This window comes from Hylobates moloch, unplaced genomic scaffold (assembly GCF_009828535.3).
Source record: "Hylobates moloch isolate HMO894 unplaced genomic scaffold, HMol_V3 SCAFFOLD_19, whole genome shotgun sequence".
NCBI lineage: Eukaryota > Metazoa > Chordata > Mammalia > Primates > Hylobatidae > Hylobates > Hylobates moloch.
In genome coordinates this window covers 49,593,620-49,607,750 of record NW_026652294.1, presented here as the reverse complement: position 1 = coordinate 49,607,750, position 14,131 = coordinate 49,593,620, and the positions used below count along the sequence as shown (strand labels likewise).

Here is a 14,131-nt window from a genome sequence, read left to right as displayed (position 1 = left end):
AAGCGATTCTCCTGCCCCAGCCTCCTGAGTAGCTGGGATTACAGTGTGCACCACCACCACGCCCGGCTAAGTTTTTTTGTTTTGTTTTTTTTTGTTTGTTTTTTTTTTTTTTTTAGTAGAGATGAGGTTTCACCATGTTGGCCAGGCTGGTCTTCAACTTCTGACCTTAGCTGATCCACCTGCCTCAGCCTCCCAAAGTGCTGGGATTATATGCCTGAGCCACCACACCCAGCCTCAAATCATAAACTTTTTTTTTTGAGATGAAGTCTCGCTTTGTTGCCCAGGCTGGAGTGAAGTGACACAATCTTGGCTCACTGCAAGCTCCGACTCCCAGGTTCAAGTGATTGTTCTGCCTCAGCCTCCCGAGTAGCTGGAATTACAGGCGTTGCACCACTGCGGCCGGCTAATTTTTTGTATTTCCAGTAGAGATGGGGTTTCACCATGTTGGCCAGGCTGGTCTTGAATTCCTGACCAGGTCATCCACCCGCCTCGGCCTCCCAAAGTGCTAGGATTACAGGCATGAGCCATTGTGCTCAGTCTCAAACCATAAACTTTTTAAAGGTTTATCCCTGACCCTCTAAATTAGGTTATGTGCCTTGTTAAATGCTCTTTTAGCACTTATCCTAATTGCGATTGTGTATTTATTATATAATTGTTTATTCAACAGTTTCTTTCAACAAATATTTACCAAGTGTTTAGTAAATCTTCTTTTGGATTGTAAGCTTCATTAAGGCAGAGTAAGGACTGGGTCTGTGGTTTCTCTTGGCCATGTGCACCTAGCACCTAGCACAGTGCTTAGACATAGGGAGTACTTAATAAATAGTCATTGAATGGATACATTAAAATGGCGTTAATAATGCTGCCTATCTGATAAGGCTGTTGTGAGCCTTCAGTGAAATCGTGTGTAGGAAGTGCTAGTTTGTTCACAGGGTGGTGGTAACAGTCTACTGTGGTCATTGAGAGCAGTTATTGTGGACACAACCCCCAGTTCTGGTTCCCCCACCTACTAGCTCTGTGAACCCACATAGGTACTTAATATCTCTGATTTTTATTTTATTTATCTGTAAAATGGAACTAATAATTACAACCACCTTATAGGACAGAGTCTTGCTCTGTCACCCGGGCTGGAGTGCAGTGGTGTGATCTCGTCTTACTGCAACCTCCGCCTCCCAGGCTCAAGCAATTCTCCTGCCTCAGCCTCTTGAGTAGCTGGGATTACAGGTGTGCACCACCGTGCCTAGCTAATTTTTGTATTTTTAGTAAGATGGGGTTTTGCCATGTTGGCCAGGCTGGTCTCGAGCTTCTGGCCTCAAGTGATCCACCTGATTCAGCCTCCCAAAGTGCTAGGATTACAGGTGAGCCACCTGACCCAGCCTCCTTATAGGATTTTGTAAGAATTAATGTGTGACCATGACAGTGAAGCATTTAGGTTACAGTAACTTGTTCAATAGATGGTGGTTATACCATTGTTAATATGTTAATGAGTAAGAACAATAATCAAAAGAATATGTAGAAAGTATCAGAAGAAATTCACATGTGGAAATGCTGTATTCTCTGATGAGATAGTAGTACTGTATTTTTACTATTCCATGATTCTCAGAATATTGAATTATTTTCTACTTACATCTGTGATGGGTCATACTTTGTTAGCTGCAGTTTTACCTTGTTTTAAAAAGTACTATTAGGCTGGGCGTGGTGGCTCACGCCTGTAATCCCAGCACTTTGGGAGGCCGAGGTGGGCATATCACGAGGTCAGGAGATCAAGACCATCCTGGCTAACACAGTGAAACCCCGTCTCCACTAAACATACAAAAAATTAGCCAGGCGTGGTGGCAGGTGCCTGTAGTCCCAGCTACTCGGGAGGCTGAGGCAGGAGAATGGCATGAACCTAGGAGGCGGAGCTTGCAGTGAGCCCACATTGCGCCACTGCACTCCAGCCTGGGTGACAGAGCGAGACTCCGTCTCAAAAAAAAAAAAAAAAGTACTATTGAGAATATAATTAACCTGAATAGGTTAATAACCTGAATAGGTTAATTATATTATGGAACCTAAACCATATAAATTTAAAATGCCTTAGAATGCCCAGTCAGCAAGTGACGGTATTAGAAATCAACCTGGATTTTAGACCGCTGCGTGTTCATGGATAATGTTTGTGTGTTTAGGAGACTATTCTGAATAGTGGTTCACAGTCCTTTGTGTGCAGCCCCTGTGCATTGGATGCTTCACTAGCCTTTTCTGACTAAAGCATATGAAAATACAAGTGAAAAAGGCAACTTATTACAGGAATAACTTTTCATTTTCTCTAATTTTCATACTTTAAAAATTTATTTGTAAGCATTTGATACTTTAAACCTGTTTACAGGAACGTGGTATAAACCACCATGTCCAGCCCTTTGTCTCATATTTGGATTGTTTTACTTACTTCTTGGCCACGTGGCTCTGACTTCTCACTTTCATAAGAAGGGGTTTGTATTGTGGAGATTCAAATTATGGAGTTGTTTGCATTAATACAGGTGTTTGTGGAAAAAGATGCCAAACTTTCCTGTGATTGGTAATGCACCTTTATTGTAGGCTCAGCAAAACAGTCCCTCATCTACGGGATCTGGCAACACAGAGCATTCCTGCAGCTCCCAAAAACAGATCTCCATCCAGCACAGACAGACCCAGGTAGGTTGGTGATCGATAATCAATCGAGGGGCATACCTGCTGTGTAAGAATAAGGGCTAACCTGTGTAGTCTGTCATTCTTCTCTGACTTCTCTGTATTTCTCTGACCACCTCATTATTTGTGTGTATTATATTCAGAACTTGCATTATGGGTATTTAAAGTCCTTTGGAAGGTGCTTTAATTTTTTGAGGCTTTTCTTTACTCTTCCGGTGTGTTGTAGCAGAAATGCTTATGCTAAAGCATGATGTTAAGGAAAGTTTCCTACAGTATTCCACAGAAGAAAAGTACCTACACTTTGAAGGCTTAAGTTCAGATTCTGGCACTGTGGCCTAAATTCATTCTGGCCTGGGCCTCAGTTTTTCTTAGTACAAATCATCTGTGAAAATGTGGTTGATTCTCATGATCTCAGACAGTATATACAAAATGTTTATTAGTAGTGTACTTGTAGTAGGCTTTCAATAAATGTTAATTCCTTAATTTGTTCCTTTTCCTGCTTACTGTAGTAATTAATGTATTCCTTAAGTAGTTAATGTATTCCTTTTCCTGTTTACTTATTTATACCTGGCTAAACTTCTCTCAGATGTGAGATACCAACATGGTTTACTCCTGAAATTGTGTTCAGAAACTCTTTAATTTAGGGAGCGTTCTGAACATTTGAGGATTGTATCTGCAAAGGATGGTGGCTATAGCTTCCATTTTGTAGTTTTGAGTATACTGGGTTTTCTTGAAGCCTCTTTTGATACTATGTATATTACTTTCAAGACAGGATCGTTGGCAATCTAGGAGAATTTCTTAAATCTCAAGAGGTATACAACTCCCTGGAGCACATTTGAATTTTATCTAAATCACCAGCTCTTGTACAGTTCAGTTAGATAGTTGAGCACTCAGGTAGCTTCTTCTTTTCCCTTCTGATTGCTCTCTGTTTCCACCAGATGGCGCATTTGTTCCTTAGAGAGTTGTGTCAAGTCTCCTGTGAGATCCTTTTCTATTCAAAGTTAGTTTCATTTCTGGAGTAACGTGTTTCTACATTGTTCAGTGCACAGTAGTGAGAATTCATACATTTGATTCCAGAATTAACATGTGTTTGAAGTGTAGGTGTAGTGGGACATAAGGAACCCAGCAGAGGACTTGAAGAATGAGATGAGACAAGCAGATTTCATTTCTTAAGCCATGTGATTCTAGGCCATTTGTGTGAGCAAGTGCTTTTTCCCCCCTGAGAAAGGTAATGAGAAGAGTGTGATGACATACAATATGTTGAGACTAATCCTAAATTTGTTTTACCTTTGTCTCTGTAGTCGGACCTCACAATAGAAAAAATATCTGCACTAGAAAACAGTAAGAATTCTGACTTAGAGAAGAAGGAGGGAAGAATAGATGATTTATTAAGAGTAAGTATTAAAATGTGGTAAGAGATTTTATAGCAAGCACCATTTGTTATGTATATTTGGATTATGTACATATCATAGAAGTAATTACTATAGCCAAATAACAATGAAACAATAAACATTTGGGTATTTTTCTTTAATTGAGGGAATCTGAGTAGGAACCAGATTCCTGCATTCTAAACACTACCTTTAAATTGGAAATCTTATACTGTAGTATTTTAATGATTGAATTTATATTGGAGAAATAGATATGTGGAGTGTTATATTTCATCTAGAACTGTGGGAATAAGTATAAAGTGTTGTTTTCCCATTCCAGAGAAGTTATTTTAATATTGTTGAATTTTATAAGCTATTTCAAAGGACTTTTTAGCCCATTTCGCTTTTTGTACCTTTTATAACCTACTCACCCAAACTTTTTTGTGCTTACAAAAGAAACCTTTAAAATGCTTCATCTGGAAGTAAATAGATACCGCTAGAAAATACTTTATCAATATATTTTGACTATGCAATTTGGCATGACTGACTCATACTTTTTAAAGAGTAGAAAGGGCCGGACATGGTGGTTCACACCTGTAATCCCAGCACTTTGGGAGGCCAAGGCAGGTGGATCACTTGAGGTCAGGAGTTTGAGACCAGCCTGGCCAACATGGTGAAAAGAAACCCTGTCTCTACTAAAAAAATATAAAACAGTATCCTGGTGTAGTGGCAAGCGGCTGTAGTCCCAGCTACTTGGGAGGCTGAGACAGGAGAATCACTTGAGCCTGGGAGGCAGAGGTTGCAGTGAGCCGAGATTGCACCGCTGCATTCCAGCCTGGGCGACAGAGTGATACTTCATCTCAAAAAAAAAAAAAATAAGAAAGTAAAAAGGACCGGGCATGGTGGTCCATACCTGCCACTTTGGGGGGCTGAGGCAGGAGGATTGCTTGAGACCAGGGGTTCGAAACCAGCATGCATGACACAGCAAGACCCCATTTCTATAAAAGAATACAAAGTTTGCCAGGCATGGTGGTGTGTCTGTGGTCCCAGCTACTGGGAGCCTGAGGTGGGAAGATGCTTGAGCCCAGGACCTCTAGGCTGCAGTGAGCCAAGTTCATGCGGCTGCACTCCAGCCTGGACAACAGAGCAAGACCCTGCCTCAAAAAAAGAAAAAAAATATTATACATGCTCTTTACAAAATACAGAAAAATATGTCACTCATAATTCCATTAATTGGGATTAAACATTTGGTACATTTTTTTTCAGTAATTTTGAGCTGTTTGAAATAGATATGTGTGTATATACACACACACACACACACACACACAAATGAATATATACATAAATGTTACCAATTTATGAATAACATTGGCTAGCATTTTTCTCTTCTCTAGTGATTTAGAAGGTATAGGTTTGATCCTTATTTGTGCTAATGTGGTAGTTAATCTGACTCTTTAGGGTCCTGAAACCTCCAGGGTTACTGTGACACAGCAAGGTGGGGATCGGTGGCCTTGCCTTTGTCAGTCTTTCTTATTAGGCCTTTGGTACAATTTTGTTTGAATTTATGTTTAATAATACAGATTATAAAAGTCACTGTACTCATGATGATCTGACCTCCAAAATTTTTTTACTTGTATTATATTTCTGTACTTAATAAAAACATAGGGTAAAATAGTGTATTTTGACTCCTTTTTATATAAAACCTGGAATTCAGCACATAGCTAAACTAAGTCTGGCCTTTATTAGTAAAGTCTGGTGTGTTTATATTATTACTAATTTTTTTTTTTTTTTGAGACAGAGTCTTGCTCTGTTGCCCAGGCTGAAGTGCAGTGGTGTGATCTTGGCTCACTGCAACCTCCACCTCCTGGGTTCAAGCAATTCTCCTGCCTCAGCCTCCTGAGTAGCTGGGATTACGGGCGCCCGCCACCATGCCCAGCTAATTTTTGTATTTTTAGAGAGACGGGGTTTCACCATGTTGGTCAGGCTGGTCTTAAACCCCTGACCTCGTGATCCACCCGCTTCGGCCTCCCAAAGTGCTGGGATTACAGGCGTGAGCTACCGTACCCGGCTATTATTATTAATTTTATATATTTATCTTGAGACAGGATCTCACTCTGTCACCCAGGCTGGAGTGCGGTGGCGCAGTCTTGCAAGCTGTGCCCTCCCCAGTCCCCGCCTGATGTGATCCTCCCACCTCGGCCTCCCAAGTAGCTGGGACTATAGGCATGTGCCACTACATTTGGCTGTTTATATTATTAATTAATTAATTAATTAATTAATTTTTTGAGACAGTCTCACTTTGTCACCCAAGTTCAAGTGATTCTCCTGCCTCTGCCTCCCAAGTAGCTGGGATTACAGGCATGCACCACAATTCCTGGCTAATTTTTGTATTTTTAATAGAGATGGGTTTTTGCCATATTGGCCACGCTGGTCTCGAACTCCTGACCTGCAGTGATCAGCCTGCCTTGGTCTGCCAAAGTGCTGGGATTACAGGCGTGAGTCACTGCGCTTGGCCTATATTATTATTATTAAATTATTTTTACTGCTATATATGATACTAAGTTCTTATGTATAGAGTATAGGCAGAGGCAGCTTTATGACCAAATTTGTAGTCATTGTTAGACTTGTTTATTCAACTGATTTCAAAGCTTATCAACAGTATTTTTTTATTTATAGTTTTTGTTTTATCTGTTGATGGTGGTACATTTTTAAGTGATTATTTTTCAGCAAGGATTTGTCAGTGTTAAATTTTCTCTGCCTTGCAGACCTGAGAATTCTCTTTTGCCCTCCCATGAAAAGACAACACTGTGTGCAGGATTTTTGTGTCATAACCCCTTGTTCTGTTTGTTCTGCCTCTCAAATATAACACACATTCTCTCTCTCTGTTTCTCCTTCAGTTTTTCAAGCATTTAGTATTTCAGAGAAGTTCATGACCAAAGCAGCAAACACCGTAATTTATTAAATATTACCTCAGGGTGTATCTATATGTGGGTTTATATATTTTTATTTGGAAAATGTGTGATTATGTCTAACTATGCTTTTATCCCTCTTTATATTTGTTTCTTCTTGACTCTTAGCTTGAATCTCTGATTTCTCTCCTTTATTTCTAACACGTTATGTCTCATTTTAATGTGATTGCCCCTTTCTTCTGAATCTCATTAAACACTGTCTTCCATATATTTCTGGCATTTACTGCAGCTCATGTGAATTTTGATTTTATTGTTTACATTTTTATTTTTTGAGACAGTGTCTTGCTGTCGCCTAGGCTGGGTGCAACGGCACCGTCATGGCTCACTGCAGCCTTCATCTCCCAGGCTCAAGCAGTCCTCTCACTTCAGCCTCCTGAATAGCTGGGACTACAGGCACATGCCACTGTGCTTGGCTAATTTTTTTATTTTTTGTAGGAACAGGGTCTCACTATGTTGCCCAGGCTAGTCTTGAACTCTTGGGCTCAAGCAATCCTCCTGCCTTGGCCTCCCAAAGTGCTGGGATAACAGACGTGAGCCACCATGCCAGGCCTATTATTTACATTTTAAATTTCCCTGCTTTTTTCCCTCATCTAATATACTTTCTTACCCCATTCTGTATATTCTCTAGGGTTTTTGGTTCCTATTTCCTAGATATCATGTCTTTTTGCGTTTTATGAAATACGACAAGAAGTATTCTAAAATGTTCTTTTGATTTCTGTGGGTGATCATTTTCATTGTTTTCAAGCTGATTTTCTGTATTCCTTGGGCCTATTTTTTTGTTGTTGTTTTTATTTACTAATGTTATTTTTATTTCCTTTTCTCTGTCTTTGAATGAGGAGACCCATGTGTAGTCTCAGCACTGTGTTGTATTTTTCATTGTTCAGATGTGTATACTTGCATGGAGTTGCTCTTATTCCTGTTTTTATTCATTTGGGTGCTGGTTGAATTGCCATCGAAGATTTATAATGAAATGGTTTGTGGGTGTAAAAAGCTCCTTGCCAAATTCCAGTATCTGTCAGGGTTTTGTACAGAGAAGCTCTGCTGTACTAAGAATTGTGGGCGTGCCTTTCTCCATCATCTGACTTTAAGATTGAGATGACAGAGTATGAGAAAAACTTGAATCCTAACTTGGTACTGCTTTAGGAGTTTTAAAAAAATGTTTGCTTATGTTTTCTAAGAAGCAGTATGTTTCCTTCACTCACCACTGCCCCTTCTACTCCGTCGTCTTCAGACTGTTGCAGTCTTTATTTGTATGTAGAGCAGTACTAAAGGAGTAAATAAGTAAAAAAGGAAGACACAGAGGGCAGCTGCCTTGTTTTTAGGTTGATTAGAACTTGTGCTTCTAGAAGATCTGGAGGATCGACAGTGAGGGAAAGACTACATGTCTTGTATATTCTTTCAGACATCATTCATTGAATTTTGCCATTTTAGTGAGATGTTGGGTTTGGCTGCATTGGGGGCTACTAGCCAGCTGCTTTTTTTTTTTTTTAAATTTTTAAAAAAAGGACACAGTGCCTTGCTCTGTCTCCCAGGCTGGAGTGCTGTGGTGCAATCACAGCTCACTGCAGCCTCGACCTCCCAGGCTCAAGCAATCCTCAGCCTCCCGAACAGCTGGTATCAGAGGCGCATGCCACCACACATGGCTAATTTTCAAAATTTTATAGAGACAAGGTTTTGCCATGTTGCCGAGGCTGGTCTTGAACTCCTGGGCTCAAGCGATGCTCCTGCCTTGGCCTCCCAGAGTGCTCGGATTATAGGCATGAGCCACGCGCACCAGCCACCAGCTGTTCCTTTAAACATGAACTCCTCGAAGACATTAGTGTCAGAAGCCACAAAAACTTAGAATTCTTAACATTTTAAATAACTGCCAAGAGATTGATTGATTTCATACATTTGGTTATAGATTTCAAGGGAACACTCACCTTATGAGTAGACTGGGTTTTCCATAAACATTACATGATCTTTGCTTTGTAGATTCTTTAGTATGAATTTGGTAATCACACTTACCCAAATGTAGTTACACTCTGCCTTTGATAATATGGTTCTGTACAAAAACTAACAGGAAGAAATTAATGCTGATGGGGAGAGGAGAAACATTTGGAGACAGAAGCTGTTTCCCATGGGTTACTTTAAAAATGATGCTGTATTATACAAAATAAAAAATGATAAAAAATTTTAATGAAGCTACAAAGTCTCAAAAATTGAGTATTGTGTGATATCTTCTGTTTGTGCTTTTTAGTATTTTAGAAACACGTAACAGATTTTTCTTTTTCATAATTTAAGTGAGTTTTTATGAGGTAACATTATTTGCTAGAAGAGCTGAGATCTTTTTTTTTTTTTTTTTTTAAACACAAAAGGGATAAATTCAGGACTTGCAAGTCAAATTCATCCTTGGGTTAGTGGTTCTTTCCTTCTCTGTTATTGCAGGAGGCTTTAAGTTTTTAGTCCACACTGTAGGCTTCTGACCACAGCTAAATTAGCTGTATATTTACATTCTGGCATTCTTGAACCAGGACCTTGTTTGTTTGTTCTGTCTTTTGTGGGCATGGGCGTGCCTGGCTTCTCTGGTGAGGAACATTTATGCAAATTTATCTTTCTTAAATACGACTAGAAAAAGAACAAAGCAAACATAAAATTCAGTAATTTTTTTGTATGTGCTTAATCACTCTTTGTATTTTAAACATGTGTAGTTTAATTTTTTTTTTTTTTTTTTTTGAGATGAAGTCTCACTCTGTCACCTAGGCTGGAGTGCAGTGGCATGATTGTGGCTCACTGCAACCCTTGCCTTTGGGTTCAAGCGATTCTCCCGCCTCAGCCTCCCGAGTAGCTGGAATTACAGGCTCCCGCCACCACACCTGGCTAATTTTTTTTATATTTAGTAGAGATGGGGTTTGACCACACGGGCCAGGCTGGTCTTGAACTCCTGACCTCAAGTCATCTGCCCGCCTCGGCCTCCCAAAGTGCTAGGATTGCACGCATGAGCCACGATTCCCAGCCTTAACATTTTTTAAGTTATTATTTTGTGATAGCTTAGGTGTTTGTGATTACAAGAGTAGCTGTAACTGGTTATTGGCAGGAGCAAAATATGATCAGTAGAAAAACATGCCCAAGTTAGTAATTCAATTTATCATTTACAAATAGATGATATGTTATGAGAGAATAAAGGAATGAATTATTTACTTTTTCTGAGACATAGTTACTTCTTACCTGTTTGAACATTAATTTTGCTTTTGATAAAACACCATATAGAAATGATTTTGTTTTTCTCTCCCTAGAAACTGCTTTTCTGTTAATCTTCTTCCTTGGAGCTAATTAAACATTTTTTTCTCATTGAAGGCCAACTGTGATTTGAGACGGCAGATTGATGAACAGCAAAAGATGCTAGAGAAATACAAGGAACGATTAAATAGATGTGTGACAATGAGCAAGAAACTCCTTATAGAAAAGGTCAGTGAATAATGTTGGTCTAAACTCTGTATCCCAAGATACTCAATGTGTGTCATTGTGTGGCTTCTTATTCCTTACTTGAGATGAAAATATTTAAAAGTAGAGCTTTTTAGGAACATGATTTGACAATTAGAATTTTTTCCTCGCATGGACACCAGACCAAGCATCCAGAGTGTTAATTTGGGATATGCTTTGTTGCTGTGCATTGCTTTGAGTGTGATATTGAACAGAGACAGCTTGTCCTAGTTGAGTTTATTTGGGGTATTGCTCTCCTAAATTCTTAAATTCATTCCATCAATTGAAGTGAGTATCCTATTACTATTAGAATCATTAACAACAGTTGCATTTTTGTTTCAGAGATGGCATTTAGAATAACTTATGTATATAATAATGCGATAATTAATGCTTTGTGCATTAAAAAATTAAGGTTGTCATATACCTGTATATGATTACTTAATTGGCTGATGTTCTCTTTATTATATTCATTGGTTAATTATCACTTATCTCTGTTAATAGGTATTAGTGACTATTAGAAGTTTGTTTTTTTTTTTTTTTTTGAGGCTGAGTCTCATCCAGGCTGGAGTGCAGTGGCATGAACTCAGCGCACTGTAGCCTTCGCCTCCCAGATTCAAGTGATTCTCCTGCCTCAGCTTCCTGAGTAGCTGGGTTTACAGGCGTGTGCCACCATGCCCAGCCAATTTTTGTGTGTTTTTTTTTTATTATACTTTAAGTTTTAGGGTACACGTGCACAACGTGCAGGTTAGTTACATATGTATACATGTGCCATGTTGGTGTGCTGCACCCATCAACTCGTCATTTAACATTAGGTATATCTCCTAATGCTATCCCTCCCCACTTCCCCCACCCCACAACAGGCCTCAGTGTGTGATGTTCCCCTTCCTGTGTCCATGTGTTCTCATTGTTCAATTCCCACCTATGAGTGAGAACATGCAGTGTTTGGTTTTTTGTCCTTGCAATAGTTTGCTGAGAATGATGGTTTCCAGATTCATCCATGTCCCTACAAAGGACATGAACTCACCATTTTTTATGGCTGCATAGTATTCCATGGTATGTATGTGCCACATTTTCTTAATCCAGTCTATCATTGTTGGACATTTGGCTTGGTTCCAAGTCTTTGCTATTGTGAATAGTGCTGCAATAAACATACGTGTGCATGTGTCTTTATAGCACCATGATTTATCATCCTTTGGGTATATACCCAGTAATGGGATTGCTAGGTCAAATGGTATTTCTAGTTCAAGATCCCTGAGGAATTGTGGGGTTTCGCCATGTTGGCCAGGCTGGTCTTGAACTTCTGACCTCAAGTGATCCCCTCGTCTTGGCCTCCCAAAGTGCTGGGATTACAGGCGCTCACCACTGCGCCCGGCCTATTTCTTAGAAGTTTTAAGAAGGCAATACTTCCTAATGACAATATTACAAGAACAAACTAGAGGTTTGAGATACACTGGGGATTTATTTTCCTGAAATCTTTGGAATGTTGTTAAAAAGACAGGGAGCACTGTCTTTTAGTAAAAGTGAAATGGATTCTTTTATTGAGGCCAAAGATACTGGGGGAAATTTTGTTTCATTCTTTGACTCATTAATCAACTTTATAGAAAAGAAACCACTTTTTAAAATTTTTTCTGAGAGTGAGAAAAAATAAAATATATGTTAATCCAGATAATTTCTTTGAAGTTTTAGAATACTTCCTGAAATCAGCATAGATTCAGCCAGTTGTACTAAACTCTAAATAGCATACTACAAAAAGTAAACATAATGCTGTCTCTGAGTTCTCACAGGAAAACAACTTTCTATTTGCTAGGAGTAGTACATAACAAAATTTAAATTTGTTTCCAAAAGAACTGAAATTGTAGTATCTACTTACTGACTTTCTAAATAGGGAATATTTATTGAGTATCTGCTACACCGTGATGCAATATAAAGAAGCATAAATGGGCTGGGTGTGGTGGCTCACGCCTGTAATCCCAGCACTTTGGGAGGCCAACCAGGGTGGATCACTTGAGGTCAAGAGTTCGAGATCAGCCTGACCAACATGGTGAAACCCCATCTCTATTAAAAATACAAAAATTGGCTGAGTGTGGGGGTGTGCGCCTCTAATCTTAGCTACTCTGGAGGCTGAGGCACGAGAATCACTTGAACCCGGGAGGCGGAGATTGCAGTGAGCCTGAGATCATGCCATTTCACTCCAGCCTAGGTAGTAGAATGAGACTGTCTCAAAACAAAAAACAAGCAAAAAAACACACAAATGAAAATGCAATTGTAGAGTGCAATATTATCTTTCATAGAATTTGAATACTTTAAAAATTTTAAAACTCTTATAACTTAATCATAAAAAGACAACTCATTAAAAATGAGCAAGAGACTTGAACAGATAGTTTACAAAAAAAGAGTGTATAAAAATACGCAAATGGCAAGCATGAAAAGATGGTCAATGTCATTATCTATCAGGAAAACTCAAGGTAAAACCAGCGTGAGATAGTACTACATACCCAGTAGAATGACTAGAAATAAAAAAAACCTGACAGATCCAAGGGTTGGTGAAGATGAGGGGCCGCCTGATTTCTTACACCAATAGAAATGTAAAATATTACAGCCACTTCAGAAGATTTTTGGACAGTTTTTCTATTTGAGATAAATATGTACTAAATCCTGTGATCCAGCAATTCCTCTCCTGGCATTTACCCAAGACAAACGAAAGCAAATGTTGGCCGGGCATGGTGACTCACACCTGTAATCCCAGCACTTTGGGAGGCTCAGGGAGGAGGGTCACTTGAACCCAGGAGTTTGAGACTAGCCTGGGCAGTACAGCGAGACCATCTTTATTTTTAAAAACAGAAGAAAGCAAATGTCCATAAAAGTACTTGTATGAGAACATTCATGGGAATTTTATTCATAGCCAAAAAGTGGAAACATCCTAGGTGTCTGTTAACAAGTGAATGTATATACAAATTATATTGTCATACAGTGGAATACTACTCAGTAATAAAAAAGAATGAATTTCTCATAATAGAACAGCTTGCATGAATCTAAGAAACAAAAGACACAGTTCCTGCCATCAGAGGGGTAACAGTCTACATGAGGGTGGGTGATTAAGATACATTCACATATATAAGGAAACCTATTCAGAGAAGCAGTGCACATATTAAGAATTCACTAACCACACCTGTAGTCCTAGCTACTCAGGAGGCTGAGGTGGGAGGATCACTGGAGCCAGGAGTTGGAGGCTGTAGTAAGCTGTGATTGCACTGCTGCACTCCAGCCTGGGCAACAGAGTGAGACCCTGTCTCTTAAAATAAAAAAAAAAGAAAAGAAAAGAAATTCACTAAAATAAATCAAGGGCAGGGGACTAATTGGAGAAAGCTATAAAAAAGAGGAAAAATGTGTTCTGAGCATGGAAAACTGCAGCTATAAATTGCCTGTTGGTTGAAATAGGACATCTCAAGGATGTTTATCCCATGGTATTATCTCTCATAGTACTTTATTCTTTTCCTTTGAATTCTTTACTGCAGTTTGTACTTAGAATTACCAATTAATATATTTAGTGGTTATAACTCCCCCTCTCTCTAGGCTGTGAACACCAGTTTTTTTCTATGTTCTATACTTAACATTCTTACAGTTCATGACGTATAATTGGTTTTAAATAAACCTGTGTTCAGTGAATGATGT

General features: G+C 39.1%; 1 protein-coding gene across 8 annotated transcripts in view; it reads left to right on the top strand.

Annotated features, from left to right (window-relative positions):
• TLK2 (tousled like kinase 2) overlaps positions 1-14,131 on the top strand; it is a 137,993-nt gene that overhangs the window by 71,547 nt on the left and 52,315 nt on the right. For all 8 annotated transcript variants that reach the window (XR_009211212.1, XM_032139089.2, XM_032139091.2 and 5 more), the window contains 3 exons: positions 2,572-2,667; positions 3,963-4,055; positions 10,334-10,444. Coding sequence is in view for 7 of the 8 variants with exons in the window: in XM_032139089.2 (XP_031994980.1) it covers positions 2,572-2,667; positions 3,963-4,055; positions 10,334-10,444 (300 nt within the window). In the remaining variant the exon portion in view is untranslated. The remainder of the gene's footprint in view (positions 1-2,571; positions 2,668-3,962; positions 4,056-10,333; positions 10,445-14,131) is intronic.